Here is a 15892-nt window from a genome sequence, read left to right on the forward strand (position 1 = left end):
CTCAGGCCCATTTAGTTAACACAGCAAACCCGCACAGAATTAAGCCATCACAACACGCTTCAGTGCTACACGTGGTATCGTTCAAACGCTGTCACTACCTGATCATTTTTCATTTGCTCAGGAAAAACAGGATTTGTATCATCACTGGGTTAAACTTACCTTACACATCCTCTTCAGCACTTTAAGTAATTTTACAGCAAACATTCACAAGCAAAGTAATTGCTATTTATCATAAAGCATTCTGAAATTCCAGTTTAATGTTCTCCTGTATTCACATAACACTAGCTTTTACACTTTGACGCTATGAGCTTTTTATTTCACATAGTAACGTGTTATTTAAAACGAACAATAAAGCTTGACAGAATGTAAATATTTACTTGGCCAATAAAAAATCTACAATTACGGATATGTATTTTTTCATATTATTGTACAGCTGTTTTATGAGAGAAATAAAACAGTCTGATATAGTGCTGTGCACTCAAAGCAGCTCAGTGTTAAAACATGACCCAAAGTGGATTTAAGCACAAGCAAAGCTTTTTCCTTTGTTGCTTAAAAACACAGCATAATATTTCTGATTGTTTTATGTTTTCTTTGTTGATGGTGCCACATAACTGGATAGACTTAAATCTCTCAAACACTGGCTTGCCCTTTACTATGCTCCCGTGTGTGTCATGTTTATGTTGGTCTTTAACTGATTATTTAGATCTCAGTTTTACTAGTTTTACTAGCTCAGCTTGAGATATAGAGCTATAAAAATATAAATGATGAGCTACTATCCTCCAAAAACATAAACAGCACCCAACATAACAGAAAAGCAATGAGAATGGTGATGAGGGTGAGATCTACCTCAGCAGCTGGCATGCCCTCTGGGGGGCGACACTGTAGAAGCACCTCTTGTTCAAGTCGTACCTCCCGCCCCAATGGCTCCTGCTCAAAGTTCTTCCTCAGGTCTACGGGGGGGGGACACAGATGTAGTCAGCAGTTAGTGAAGGTTGCCAAGTGACAGCAGTGACACCCTGTTTATCTTAGTGACACTGGCTGTCACACACAAACACACACACACACACACCAGGCTAAACCCCAAAAAGCCTCCGTCAGTGTGTCATGGTTTTTTTGTAACCGCTTCATACCCTCACACAGACTGTCAGTCAAACCACCCATACATTACCACAGGAGACTTTGACGGAGTGCTACAACAAAGTCATTTACATATATACTTAAGCTGACACATGAGACAAGCAAAAAGTCGGAAACATTTGCCCTTCTGCTGTCTCTTTTCCTTCCTCTCTCTCTCTCTCTCTCTAACACACACACACACACACACACACACACACACACACACAGAGCCTCGGAACTGACATGCAATGCGAACATAAGCACGGTTGCTCTTGGTGGTGCCAGCCGAGCTCCAGGCCACACACTGGCACCAGTAGTCCTCCAGCCCAAATAGCTCTTCCACCTGGGTCCTAGACACTGAGATGTCCACCTCCCGCACCACCAGACCTGTGCAGACAGGCAAAGAGAGAGAGAGAGAGAGAGAGAGAGAGAGAGAGAGAGAGAGAGAGAGAGAGAGAGAGAGATTAGAGGGGCATATTTTTCACAGTGCATATAAATAATGCATTGGCTGCAGGCCAAATGCAGTTAACATGCACATAAAAGTGTATGGGAGCTAATGGATTATGTAGTTGAAAATGATGTTTGTAATTGAGTATGATGTTTATGTCTGTGAAATACAAGGTGACACTATCATGTGAGTGTGTGCTGATGTGTTTACAGTACGCCTCTGTAAACACATTGTTTGAGTGTATTACCTGTGATCTGGTCCAAACTCTCTCTGGTGATGTGGTCGTTTTGATTGACCCATTCTCCATTGCATTTAAAGTAGATTTGAGTGGCTGGCGATGCCCGACAACGTAGTTGGACCGGTCGGTTCTTTACAATGAAAGCGTCCTCTGGTTCGAGCAGGAATTCTGGGAGAGGTTCTGCCGGTGCTGACGGAAAGGAGTCGGGGAGAACCTCAGCCTCACTGTAGTCGCTGCTCTCTAAATAAAAAAACAGCACAGAAGTGATTAGTATTGCTGTCAATTCAGTGGAACTGCCAGAGCAGGGAAGTGAGTCTTGATGCGTATTTAGTGGCTGATGCTGTGCTGCAACCTCACTGTTGAGGAGGTAAGAAATAAGCAAATGACAAACATCCCATGGGGATTAGTAAGATCTCACATACCTGAAGGTTGTATGTGTGTGTGTGTGTGTGTGACAGCTTGTCTTGTCTGTCTCAGTCCAGCTTTATGGTATGTGTGAACAAATTTGTCAGCAATGCTTCACTGTATACATTAAGGCATTCAGGGTGCTGACAGTTTGCATTGTAAACGGATAGGCTGGTGACATTTTTGCTTCCTAGTACTGCCCGTAACCTGGTCAATGCAGGCCTCCTGCTCTGGTCTCTCTGGCAGAGTCCATGCCTCTCAGCTGGGGAGGAGAGTGGCTGACCTTCCACAGACAGGTCCTGTTGATCGCACATTATCCCATGACATTTTCGATGTGACACATCCCTCCCAGCAATGCTGCCAAAAGCTTCTCCTAGCAGGAAGGACACAGTATCTCTGACCTCTTCACTCTGACTTGTTACTCTAATAATGATGGATGGATCTCAGGGAGTGTAACAATGCTGCAATGTTACTGGCTGCTATGCAAGTTTTCACATCAGTAGGGTAGATTCAGGTATATGGACCGACAACTTTTCTACGCACTACTTCGTTTTTGTTTTTTTAAATTTCAGGAAATGGTATATTTGCAGTAAATATTGTAATACACACAAAACTGAATTGAAATTGGACTCAGGACTCAGGACAGGACTAGTATCTGTCAGACTTGCCTGTTTACAGGGCTCCAGGGTGCCAGACTATGATGCAAGCATATCCCTTGCCGCAACTTGTGTGCGTCCATCAACTAGATTGCACCCTTGTGTACTTGAGCAAAACACTGAATCAGACTGGAGAAGAGCTTGTGACATGACACTTCCAAAAAGTATCCTGCAGTGGTGTCTGCCATGTGGAATAATCTGACTGCAGTATAGCACACAAATATCACGATATGCTTCGTTAAAGTACTGTATGTTTCAAGAGCCGCTGTAAGCCACCATGTCTTTATGCAATCTCTTAACGTCATCTACTATCAATCTACTATATCATCACTTTCTGACTTTCCCTTACGTGTAATCCAAGTTCTCATTAATTGTTAATAGGTCTGACCTTCCAAAAGAAAACTTTGCGCTGCTCATGAAAATGATCTAAATTCAATAAGCATTAAATGGAAGACTGGAGCAGAGTGCAGGGGATTGACAGGGTCGGCTTCATCCAGGAGATGCAGAAAAAGGTGTGTATATCCAGCTGAGTGCATTTTCTTCCCTTATATACACACACATGCAGGCATAGGTTATTACGTCTTTTTTCCCCCACATTCTCACAGTGCTACAGTTTTTAAATCTCATTCTCTATATTCAGTGGATAAAGCAAAAGGTGGGAGGGCAGATGCAGCTTCCACAGTGACTACAACCAGACAAATTTGCAGCGTTCAGTTTTCGAAATCTATTGAGCCTACCCTGATTCGTTATTCCACAACCTGGGAACAAGAGAATCTACTTAGGAAGATACCAGCTCCTATTTTAGGAAAGTAAGCACTTCCCCACCCCCATCCCACTGTTCCCCTTGAGATTGTCAAGAGTCTGTCTGAGACATTAGGGGAAAGCAAAGAGGAGCACGGAACATGAAGGCAGTGGAGAGAAAGCTGTGGCACGAGTCAAACCAAAGCCACAAGGGGTTCATGGAATTCAAAAGGACTAAGCCATCTTCAGGTACAGTTGCGGGTACCAGCGTTCGACCCAAAATCTCCCCTCTATAAAGAGGCTGAAGCAGCACTGCCCATAGCTCAAAGCCTGGCAGCACCGTGGCCACAGGACAGGCAGAAAGGGCAACAGCTGCTCCAGGCCCAACAGCCATCCAGGATGAACCTGTCATCCTTAATCTATCTCTGCCTCTCTCCAGCAAGTCTCTACTGCAAACACAGCCTCGTTCTTCAGCAATGACTTCCATTGAGGCATTCCACCGACTGCTGGTGTTCACTAACCTGTGACCCCATATTGAACCCTCACCACTGCACGCATTTATGCTTTACCCCACCTAGACCCCTGTGCTGTGCAGTAAAAGCAGAAATGCTTAGTCTGGAGATGAGTTAGCTAAGAGTGATCACAGATAGAAAATACACATTTTTCTTGCGCTTAAAAGTTCACTTGTTCTTCAGTGCAGTAATACTGATAGATATGCCAGATAATAAATGTTTTAGGCACAGCCACTTGTACGAATGCTAATCACTTCTCATCAGTTGGTTAAAAACCCAAGTGCCAATCAGCGTGACAGACAATGAAACAAAATTATGAAACGATGTTTTCTCGACTTTCTATGAGTATTTTCATTGACTCAATCTGCTATTTTTATTGTCTGCTCATGCATCCAGACTGTACTAGCTAACTGAGTTAATGGCTTTGTGAAAAAGCACGACTACAAGCTCTTTTGTGCCAACTTTCATGCTTACCGCCTTGTTTTCTCAAATGACTGCACCTGATTTCTTCTTATAGATCAACTCAGGACATGTTTTCAGATGTATGTAAAACTCTGTGCTTTGGGCAATAATGTGTTAAAAAAATAAAAAGAATCCTGTAGCTATGACGAAAATTTGTGTACTGAAAACTACTGAATGTTGGACCAAAACTGGCTTCCAAACCATTTGTGATGTCAGAAACCATGCTAGGCTCACCCCTTAAAACTTGTTTTTCAATGAGTACAGAGAAACTTTCCTTTTAGCAGATTGATGTGATGGGCAGCACTCTACTATCAAACTCTGCACAGGAAGAAACAAGAGGAAGACGAAAAACACATTTTTGATTCAGGGGGATTTTAACAAGCCAGTAGAAGCTCATTTGAAAAGGTTAACATGGGAGTGAGGAGGTCTATCTCCTTCTCTTTTTTCCTTCTCCTCTTTCCAATGGTGGTGTATGATCTTTCACCCTTTTTAATATAATCAGAACTGCTAGCCTCTCAGTCTCAGTCTCTGCTGCTTTGGTGACACATTGAATGTTGTGAACATAGAAGGCAGGACTATAGTAGATGCATGTGATACAGCACAATGAAACTACCAGGGGAATTCTAAAGTTAAGTGTTATATCACAAAATCACACTTGTGGAAATGACACATTTTCTGCAATTAAATGTGGAACCTAACACAGCCTATTCTCACAGTATTAGTAACAACACCCCAGCCTTAAATTCATATGACCTGTATGAACACATTTGTTTCTACATCAAGTTTCTGTGTATTTTAAAAGACTTGGATGTGCATTGCTGACATATTTGTGCCAAAAGAGGTTAGAGAGGCTGTATTTTTTTTTTTTAAATGTTGATTAGTTTTATTATCTGCTTAGTCAAATCAAATAAGGCAATTTGGTCCTCCTGAACAGGTCATGTACGACCTGCACGACCAACTAAAAAGAAGCCCCTCCCCTCCAAGAAATATGAATGGACAGAAACACACACGCAGCAAAAGCTGTCGGATAGACACGGCAACACTCTTAACTGACTTAAAACAAAATTTTACCTTCGTGAAACATCCAAATTCTAATACAACCAATAGGGCATGACATGTAAGTGCAGTGTAGTGCAAAAGAACAATAAGAAACACGGAAACATGCAAGTATATCCACACTCATACCAGACACACACACACACACATATGCACACACTTGTTTGTTCTCCCACAGGTCACACCCTGGCAGGGGTTCACACTTTGTCATTTATTCACACACAGTTAAGCACGTACAATACTGCCTGTAGATACACATGCAGGTAAACAACAAATCAGTTGGAATAATGAGAGTTAACTCATCTCAAAATGATGCTAAATCATGAATCACATTCATTGTCGTGTCTTTCGCCCAATCCTCTCCTCTCTGTCTGTTTTCTTTCCTCACATCCTCTTGCTCTCCTCTTACTAAGCTGTCGCCTCCAGTCTTTCAGTCTTTGAATTCACTGTCAATAACCAATTGTGTTGGCCCTCCCCGCCCCTCACCCCCGCTCTTTCCCTTTGTCCGGCATTGATCGCTCGGTGTTCAAACACCGGCTGAAAAACACAGCCTGTCACTCTTCAGGCCCGATGAGAGGGGGCAAGGAGGGAGGAAAAGAGGAAGGCAGAGGAGGAATGGCAGCAAAGACAGACAAACAGAGAGAGACTGTGGCTCAGATGGAGACAGAATGGGAGGAACAGCCCTGCGTATTTGGATAAACCTCTCTCTCTGTGCAATGTGTATGTGTGTTTGTGTGTGTGTGTGTGTGTGTGTGTGTGTGTGCGCGTTCTGGGGCCTGCAGAATCGCACAGTTTAATTAAAACACTTTCGGATGACAGAGGTAGGGGACAGACAGACAGCTTCTTTCTCTTCCCCTGTCTCTCTCTGGGATAATGGAGCTGGGGGTTTAAAGTGGAACCTGTGTTTTTGGGCCAGCATACAAACATCCATCACTGCTCAGCAGCCGGCAATTTGTGCGGAATGGAGGAACCTTAAAGACAATAACTCCTCGCCGTGCAGCACAGCAAGTCTTTTATTACTGTAATGACAGACAGCAGACAGCTAGAAAGCAAACACAGGCGTCTTTTCTAGAGCACACAATCACACAAACACACACACGTAGACCCAGACACCAGATGACAACCCACGCTTATACATGTTCAGTATATTTTCATCCAGTCTTATTCATGTATGCTAAACTCAAATGGTGCAAAGCAAGGGAGTCCTCTCCTTCAGTGACTGTGTGGCGGAGTGCAGAGCTTCAGGACATAGTGAAGGGGTGTGGGTGACAGTGGTGGAGCGAGGCCACAACTCGAAGGCAGGACTGTGAGGGAGAGAGATAGAGGGAGTGGGGACCAAGGTGACAAGATGGGAAGACGGGGATGCTGGTCAAAGACAGGTCAAGAGACACTAATAGACAAGCGCACTCACACAAAGTGCACATGCAAAGTGGGAGTGCAGAAATAGCTGGTGAAGAAAATGAATCACAGAGATGTCTGTCTTTGTCTTGGCCTGACTGTGAAGCTGTCTCTGTTGTTCTTTCTGCCCTCTGTTTCTCCACCCTCTCTTTTCTCTCGCCTCTCATTCTCTCTCTTTCACACACACGCACACACACACACGGACGACTGTAATTTTCTTAGCCCCAGCGCCTCTAGCCAGAGTGGAGTCTAAAGCATCTGTACTTTATCATTACCTTTACAGAGTTAGTCATTACTGTCCCCTCCAGTGCCCTCACTATCCCAACAATGCACTCAGAAGTGAGGGGAAAGAGAGCAAGCGAGGATAGAGAATAGGAAGGAGAATAGCCAAACAACAGGAAGACTCCATAAAAGACACAAGGGTCAGGTTGTATTTGGCAAGATCAGGAATCTCTTTTTTTTCTGCAGACATCCTATGAGTTCAAAAACAAACAAACAACTGCACAGCGTCCCACCTCCTCCCTTCCGCCTTTCAGTTTGGTGTCTGACATGGGACTGCTTTTCTTCTTCTGGCCCTCCCCTGACTCCAGTCTTCTTTCCCTCCTGCCTGTTGGATTCAAAGCACTTTGCACGGCTCCAGCAGACTTAAAATGACATCCTACAGCCTTAAACACAAACACACACGCATGCAGAAAGAACTATAGCCCACAGCCATGTAGCTCAAGCAGTTCGCTGAGCCCACTAAGGACAAACAGCTGTGAGGACAGACAGCCAGATATGACAACACTGCTGGTGACAGAGAAAACAAGGCAAATAAATAGAGTGATCAGCAGGCATTATTTAACATTGACTGGCCAACGATATCCATCATCCTCACCCAATCTACCTCATTATCATCATTCTTTCAAGTAAGCCCAGAGGTAGGGTCGCGCACGTCACATGCACACACATACACAGAGGCCGGTCGAAAGAGACAGAGATGGATGGAGGGAGAGAGTCTCTCCTTGTCTTCTTTAAAGGACAATTACATTGAGTGATTGATATTCAGACTGACCTCAACCTCATCAGTCTGAAAACAACTCGCTACAGGAGGAGGAGAGAAGAAACCAGCAAGGAGGGAAGAGACGAAGTGAAGGCTGGAAAAAGCAAGTGTCCAAATTTAGACAGATTTGATGGGGAAAAAAAAATTACTGAACATGTGAGTGTGTGTGTGTGTGTGTGTGTGTGTGTGTGTGTGTGTGTGTGTTGGCATCAGCCAGGGCATGAGGCGACATGAGTGCAGGTTGGAGCGACACAGCATCACTTCTCACATCAACAAAGCCAGACGGGGTGTGAGAAGTCATGCAGTTCACCCATCTGACTGAGCACGCACACACACACTTACACACTCACATAAAAACTTACAGTATAAGCTGCCCTTCTGCGTGCAGACGGGGGAAAATTGGTCATCTTTTAATGGGAAATGTCACTAATTCACCAGCGACTAACAGACATGCCATTATTTTCATTTCATCACGGTAGCTGCGAGGCGACAGGAGGCAGGAAGAACAATTTGACGTCCTGCTAAGAGCGACACAGATCCATCCATGTGTTTTCTCAGAGAGCCTTCGACACATTGGCCTCCTTTTTTGGATATTCTGATGCTACCACCAAGATGTGCACCTGCGGCGACTCCACATGGCTCTGCAGCCTGTTTCTTTGTGCTCACCATGGTGACTCTCTAACAGATTTCATGTCTCACGCAGGCAGGCGCAAGTTTTTTTCCCCCCCGGAACTAAAATTAACAAGGTTTTTTTATATTAAGGAAAAAAAATAACAATCATTTTGCCCAGAGTTGGATTGAAAGAGCAATATCAATTTCATCTTTCTACAGTACAGCACAGGTCGAAGATAAGACAAACATGGGAAACCAGAGAAAGCAGCCAGGGTTGTTCCTTCCAAACAGTTTCAGAAAACTGACCTATTGTATCTATATATTGAAGCTTTCTCTTGGAAAATCTTGAAATCTTGAAAATCTCATCATATAAATTCTACATTTCTTTTGTTAATTAAGCTCTGGGAATAAGCTAGCTAGTGAGTACACCTGGTGATTCTATACAGATGTCAAAACAAATTACAGTTATAATATATACATATATATTACAAGTTTACTATTTTTATTTTTTTTTTTTACAACTTGGGATTGAGCTTTGCTAAATCCTCTCCTTCTCAAGTCCTTCTCAAGTCCAAGTGTGGCATACATACATCATTTAATTTACTGGACACGCGGGGAAATTGTTGACGTTCAAATGCAAACTCTGGACATAACGCAACACAATCTTGGAAGCGTTGAAGTAGCTTTCCTTTTCTTTTTATTATAACCAAACAATAAAAATATAGAATATGGTCAACTAAGAATCACGTAAGACACCTAATAATGTTCATTACAGGAACTTGTGATCTCCTTGTTGGAACTTGCGGGGAGATCATCATAGCAGTGGAAATGTCACACCTTTGATTGGTTCCAACATGTGAGTGAGGGCGCCTGAAGACTGGCTATTTCTGTGACGTGTGAAGCCTCCCCTGTCTCATCAAGATACGGGCGCAAGTGTGTAATTGATTGTGCAAGGCCTGCGCGCAAGTGTGTGCAGGTGAAAAATGGACAGACAACGTGTGTGTGTTTATATGTGTGTGTGTGTGTGTGACAGACAGAGAAAGAGGGAGGTGACAGGAGGCTGGAAAGCAGATTTACAGAGGGGGAAGGCCGAGCAGGTGATGGAGATGCAGAGTGACAGAAATGCTTTGCTTGTCCATCCAGTATGTCCGGGTGGCAGGAGGAGAGAGTGCAAGCCTGAGGACATGGCCGCACACACACACACACACACACACACATGCACGTGCAATTGCAAAGGCTTGCAAGAGCTCATTTACAGATCTGCTTGTAAATAGAGTGTTATCCCACACTCTTAGCTGCAAGGTGTGTTTACCCTACAACCCTCTAATTGTAAATGAAGTGTGACCTGCCCTATTTTTCAAAACACTCACCTTCTGTCTATTTTTTTCCTCACAAGCCCTTGGTGCTATAATGACACTTAATCAACCCTGTTGGAGAGTATGCCGAGGAGAAACACACACATGTAAACATGTTATCCAACTACATGGTTCCAGACAGTAAATGAGGCCCAATGACAGAGTCAGCAGTGTTTTTTACTGATAACTGGTTGAATGTAGCAGAATTTTGTCTCTATTTCACATGGTGCCACACTACATTCTCACTGTGTTTCTGAGAGGTGGGGCAAGCATGTTTATACACTATGGATTATATATACCCACTATGCATGCAAGGGACAGCCTGCTCTAAGCAAGATTCTGCGACCATGTTTTTAAATGTGTGGGTGAGTGTGACTGCGAGAGTGGGAGCGCTAAGAGGATTTGCGCTTATGTTGTAGCTGTGAGCCCACTGCTGCTACTGGTGCATTTGAATAGACAGAGGGGGGCGGCTGCGTCGTGGCTGGAAGTGTGCTCTGTCACTGCTAGGGGGCGCCACCCCCTACAGAGCTCATTAATCATAGCCCATCAAAAAGTGGCCCTGTGCTGTTTGTGTGTGCCCCGACAACCACCTACTGCATGGGAACACAGGCGTACACAAGAAGCACTATCAATCACTATCAGAGGAGGAGAGAGAGAGGGTGAGAGAGGGGTGAGGACATATGGAGAGGGGGGAAGAGAGAGTGGGGAGAGGAGACAGAGTGGGTGAAATGTTGTTTTCCTATTATCCTCTCAAAATTACAGAGCAATGTCACAACTATTACTTGGAGGTCAAACTCATATGATAGAGTGAGACTCTTCCCCTTCCTGCATGAGTGTGTGTGTGTGTGTGTGTGTGTGTGTGTGTTTGTGTGTGTGTTGAGTGCAAGGCGCCACTGCTTGTCTGCTCCACCACTGCGCAGCTGCTTGATGAGAGTTGCGCAAATCTACCCAGAGAGGCCGGTTGCCATGGTGGGTATTCACATGGAGCTGGCTCCTCTAGAGGCCTGCAGTCTACACAGCCATTAACTAAGGTGCACATACTGCCGCGACACACACGCACACACTTGTGTCTGTAGTCTGTCTCTCCATCGCTCTTTCTTTTGTCACCCCACTTCCTCCATTTAGAAGTCTTGTTGAAAATCTGTCCTCTGTCACTGATTGTCTCACTGTGACTGTGTGTGTGCGTGTATAGTGAATAGGTGAGCAGTACAGTGGGATGAGTGTTTGGAAGCTGGGGCCGTTTAAATGGCAGTAATTACATGAGAAGATGAGCTGCATTCCTTCCTGAGGGCAGGCTGATTACAGGCCTCTCCTCTCTGGGCCCCTGTAATTACCCACTCTACTCCCCCCCCCCCGTGTCTCACCCTCATCCCACTGTACTTGCATTGGCTCTTCTCTGCCTCAGCGGGCTATAGGCGAGTTCACCATTCTCCTCCTGTCCTCTGATCCACCTCTCTCCCAAATTCTGCAACACTCCACCTCCCCTTCCCCTCACCAGGTCACTCTTCTGGCCTCTCTCATTGCTCCTCAAACTGATTGCTACACGCACATGCAGACAATCAGACTGCTCACAGGACAAATACAGTGTCTTGCATAAGTATTAACACTCCCCCATCCCCAGACTTTTCCTGATTTTGTCATGTTACAACAACAAATTTAATCGAAGCTTTCTAGGGATCTATATAACGGATCAATATAGAAGAGTGGGCAGGGGCCATATGTATTCGTAAATGAGATCATGTGCAACCATTTAACCTCAAAAGTAACATAATTTAATTAAACAGAGTCCACCTCAGTATGAATACACCATTCTGCAAAGGGCTCAAAGTTTGTTCGAGCATTACTAAACAAAAAGCATCATGAAGACCGCAGAGCTCATCAGACAGGTCAAGGATAGAGTCATTAGAAGTACAAAGCAGAGGTAGGTTATAAGAAATTAAAAATAGGCTTTGAATATCGCTTAAAGCACCGTTAAATACACCATTACAAAGTGGAAAGAATATTGTACAATAGCACAACTACCAAGAGAAGGAGTTCCACCTGAACTGACTGACCGGTCAAGGAAAGCTCAGGTGTGAGAATCTGTCTACATCATAGTTCAGTCATGCACTGCACAAACCTGGCCTTTACGGAGGGAAGAAGAAAGCTGTTGTTTCAAGAAAGCCTTAAGAATTCCTGTTTGGAGTTTGTCACATGCTGTGTGGGAGTTACAGCGAAAGTGGAGGAAGGTCAGATGGGAACAAAACAGAAATTTTTGGCTCTGGTGCAAAATGCTACATGTAGAAGAAACCAAATACTGCACACCACCCTCAGCACACCATCCCCACAGTAAAAGACTGTGGAGTCTACATCATGCTGTGGGGGTGCTTTTCTTCACAGGTACTGGGAGACTGGTCAGGATTGAGGGCAAGATAGATGGAGCCAAATACAGGACAAATCTTAAAGCAAACCTGTTTGTGCAGACAGGGTTTCACCTTCCGGCAGGACAGTGACCCTAAGCATACAGCCGGAGCTACACTGAAATGGTTTTAGGCAAAGACTGTTAATGTCTTAGAATGGCTCAGTCAAAGCGCAGACCTCAATCCAATTGAGAATCTGTGGCGAGACTTGAAAATTGCTGTTCAGTCTCCATCCACTCTGACAGAACTCGAGCTATTTTCCCAAGAAGAATGGACAAAAATTACAGTTTTTAGATGTGCAAAGCTGGCGACATACCCCAAAAGACTGTAATTGCAGGAAAAGGTGGTTCTACCAAGTTCTGAATCTGGGGGGTTTAGAGTCCCAGGGCTGGGGGGGGGGGGGGGGCAAAGTATCACATAATGCATGCTGCCTTAAAGTTCTCTTATTAATTAAATTCCATCATCAACCTTTTCTTTGAATTTCTAAAAAAGGAGACAGGATTCTGTCTGTGCATATGAACAAAAACAAAATCAAAAGCCACAATTGTCAGTTCTTGGTGACAAATACTACCACTCCTACTAATACCCCTACTGCAGTTGTATTTCTTCATCTTTGTCTGTGTAAATGTGTGTGGGTAGAGGTATTGCTCTCAAATGCCATTCACATACCGAAGGCCACTCTTCAAGACAAGACTTCACAGCTCCTGCCTTACAGGTAAATCCCTGCTTACTCTTACCCCAGTTTTTGTCTCCTTCACAATCACAGTCACACACACACACACACACACACACACACACGTACAAAGTAAGGGTGGGGTTTGGCATATGACCTCACACACACACAAACCTCAACAAAACCAGTAAGTCCACCCCAGGGATTCCGGTAATGCTGGAGACGCGCAGACAGTTAAATTACACGTCCTCCCCCGAAACACCCTAAACTGTTGCACCAACCAACAGTCTGAGTCCTTGCTACCCTGTCATTTGTGTTCAAGCACATATTCTGCGTGGAACTCATTTACAATTTGTCAATTAAGGCTCTCAGAATCCCAAGATGCTCCATTTAAAAAATACATTTATATATTGTTCTTGTTGAAGATCTGTCTTGAGGTACTGCCAAGTGACAATGTGCTAAGTCGAGGGGCAGGAACTGTGATTGTGAGAACAGTTGGCAAAAGGCGTCACAACATATGTGTTTTTCAATATTTGATATGACAACTACGGCTCCCCGGTGACAGGAAGATGGGCAGATCAAACTTCCTGTACAAATCACATCAGACACTCTGAGCAGGTGATAACGAAGAAAGATTAAAGTGTTCTGGGTGGTTAAAGAGCTGGAGAGACAGAGAGAACTAAAACGTCACTGGGGAAGACGGATGGATTAAAAATGAAAAGTCTTGATCTCTTTGAGCATTATGAAGACAGAGAGCAGGAGGAAGGGAGACAGAAATAGAGCTAGTCAGGGGGAAAACTTCGGGGAAAGGACAAGAAAATGGGAGAGACGGAGGGGTAAATACAGACAACCTAGCTAATATTAGGCGAGGATGGGGGGAGAGGTGCAGGAGGATAAATGCAAAGGCTGTAAGCTTTACTGTAAGTGGGCAGCCATGCTAGAGGGGAAGGAAGGAAGGAGGCAGGATATGTGGATGGAAAGAGCCAGGGAGAAAGAGATTGAGAGAGACACAGAAACACTCCCTGGGTGCAGATCAAGTGTAACTCTTGATTGGTCTGAGTGTGTGTGTGTGTTTGTGTGTGTGTGTGTGTGTGTGTACTGTGGGTATTGGCTATGGTTGCCACGATTGCCAGTGCTATTAGAGATGCCTGCTGCTGTAATGTGTTGTGACAGGAGCTGATTCTTGTGACTAACTGCTTTGGCAGGAGAGCTCCTCTGTCATGCTAATGAACAGATGAGGAGATGAGCCGGATTGACAGTGGATCGCCAGGCCGCGTGCCTGACTTTGCATACACCCATATACAGAAACAGACGGTATATATGAAGACAAGAACAGATCGTGTTGTCATGAGTGTGTATGACACATGACATGCTGATGCAGACGTCCCCACTCACAAATAACGAGTTACCAAGTCAGTGTGACAGAGGTGACAACATATGGACAAACAAACAAAAAAAAGCACATGTGCATGCATATACACATGATCACACCACACACAAACACAGCGGGGCTGGCGTCACTCTGTTCCTTCATTGCGTCCCCTTGCATCAGAGAAATCCCTTGATATGCAGTACACAACAAGCAACATGCTGTAGGCCAGCTTCTCTGTGTGTGTGTGTGTGTGTGCGTGTGTGTGTGTGTGAGGAAGATATGGGCTGTGAGTGTTGTGAAATGTGCTACTGAATGTAGGTTTGAAATGCTAAAAGTCCATTGCTATTCTGAAAACAGACTAGAAGCGAAACCTACCTGAGGATTGACAAGAATTAAATATTGATAATAATATCAAATTGGAGGTTAAATGATTAAACAAGGCTCGGATAACATTATTTAACCCTGAACTGATTTTAACAAGATATTCTAAAGTAGAAAAAGACAGATAGCAAAGAGTGACAGAGCAGTAGACAAGGCACAGAAAAAGATTAGGGCACTAATAGGCAGAAAATCCATGTTGGAGGAGATAGATGACGAGAGGTGATGTGGTGATAGCAGAGGAGGACAAATGGAGAGGCAGAAAATAGAGGTGAGATTCAATCTCCTCACCCTGTAGAATGTCTGGGTCTTGTAAGCAAAAGTAGTCGTGTGCAGAAGCTAATGGCTGTTTTATCCCTTTGATCTTTTTCCTTCTTCCACTTTATACCTCGCTTCATCATTCTCTCAAAATAAATTTCCTTCCCCTGCCTCAGTTCGGACACACTTTCTCAAATTAGGCTAAAGGAGAAAGGAGACAAATCCAGATCTGTTTGTTATCTGTTTGTTATCCTACTCTGATTATAAGTCGCTATTCCTTTCTTTTCCAAAACAGTGGTTTATTTTACAGTTCTGCAGTAGCTCTTGTGGTACTTTTTCTGTCGGCAAGCAAGACGACTGAAATCCAGAGGAAGTAAAACTTCGAAAGAAAACATGCAGCTCAAAACAGGAAGTGAAAAACACACCACACTGTTGAACTGCCAGGTAATCTGTAGTGCAGTGTAGCATAAAACATAAAAGTATCAAATGAAGCACAAACTCTTAGCTTACGGAAGATCACTTTAAGCTAAGCTAGCTTCTCCATATCTGGCAATCTCAGCTGCAGATTGTGAAACAGTGATAACTGATAACAGCGCATTGCACAAAGGGACTGGCGGCACTGCTGAAAAGCTATCTGCAACCTGAACAAGCTGTGTGCATCACTGCTCTGCTTTACAAATCTTGTTATGTTTTAGGTCAAAATATTGGTTTCTTTCTCCTGTGTGATGAGTCAGCATTCATGCATCAATCATTCATAAGGCTTCAGTTCCT

At 44.1% G+C, this 15892-nt stretch overlaps 1 protein-coding gene across 2 annotated transcripts in view; it reads right to left on the reverse strand.

Moving 5' to 3' along the window:
• The window catches only part of unc5b (unc-5 netrin receptor B), a 48417-nt gene that overhangs the window by 12596 nt on the left and 19929 nt on the right, over window positions 1-15892 (reverse strand). For both annotated transcript variants that reach the window (XM_046402379.1, XM_046402378.1), the window contains 3 exons: window positions 1812-2042; window positions 1360-1503; window positions 847-950 (listed from right to left, as the gene is read on the reverse strand). In XM_046402379.1, the coding sequence (XP_046258335.1) occupies window positions 847-950; window positions 1360-1503; window positions 1812-2042 (479 nt within the window). The remainder of the gene's footprint in view (window positions 1-846; window positions 951-1359; window positions 1504-1811; window positions 2043-15892) is intronic.

This window comes from Scatophagus argus, chromosome 10, assembly GCF_020382885.2.
Source record: "Scatophagus argus isolate fScaArg1 chromosome 10, fScaArg1.pri, whole genome shotgun sequence".
Classification (NCBI taxonomy): domain Eukaryota; kingdom Metazoa; phylum Chordata; class Actinopteri; family Scatophagidae; genus Scatophagus; species Scatophagus argus.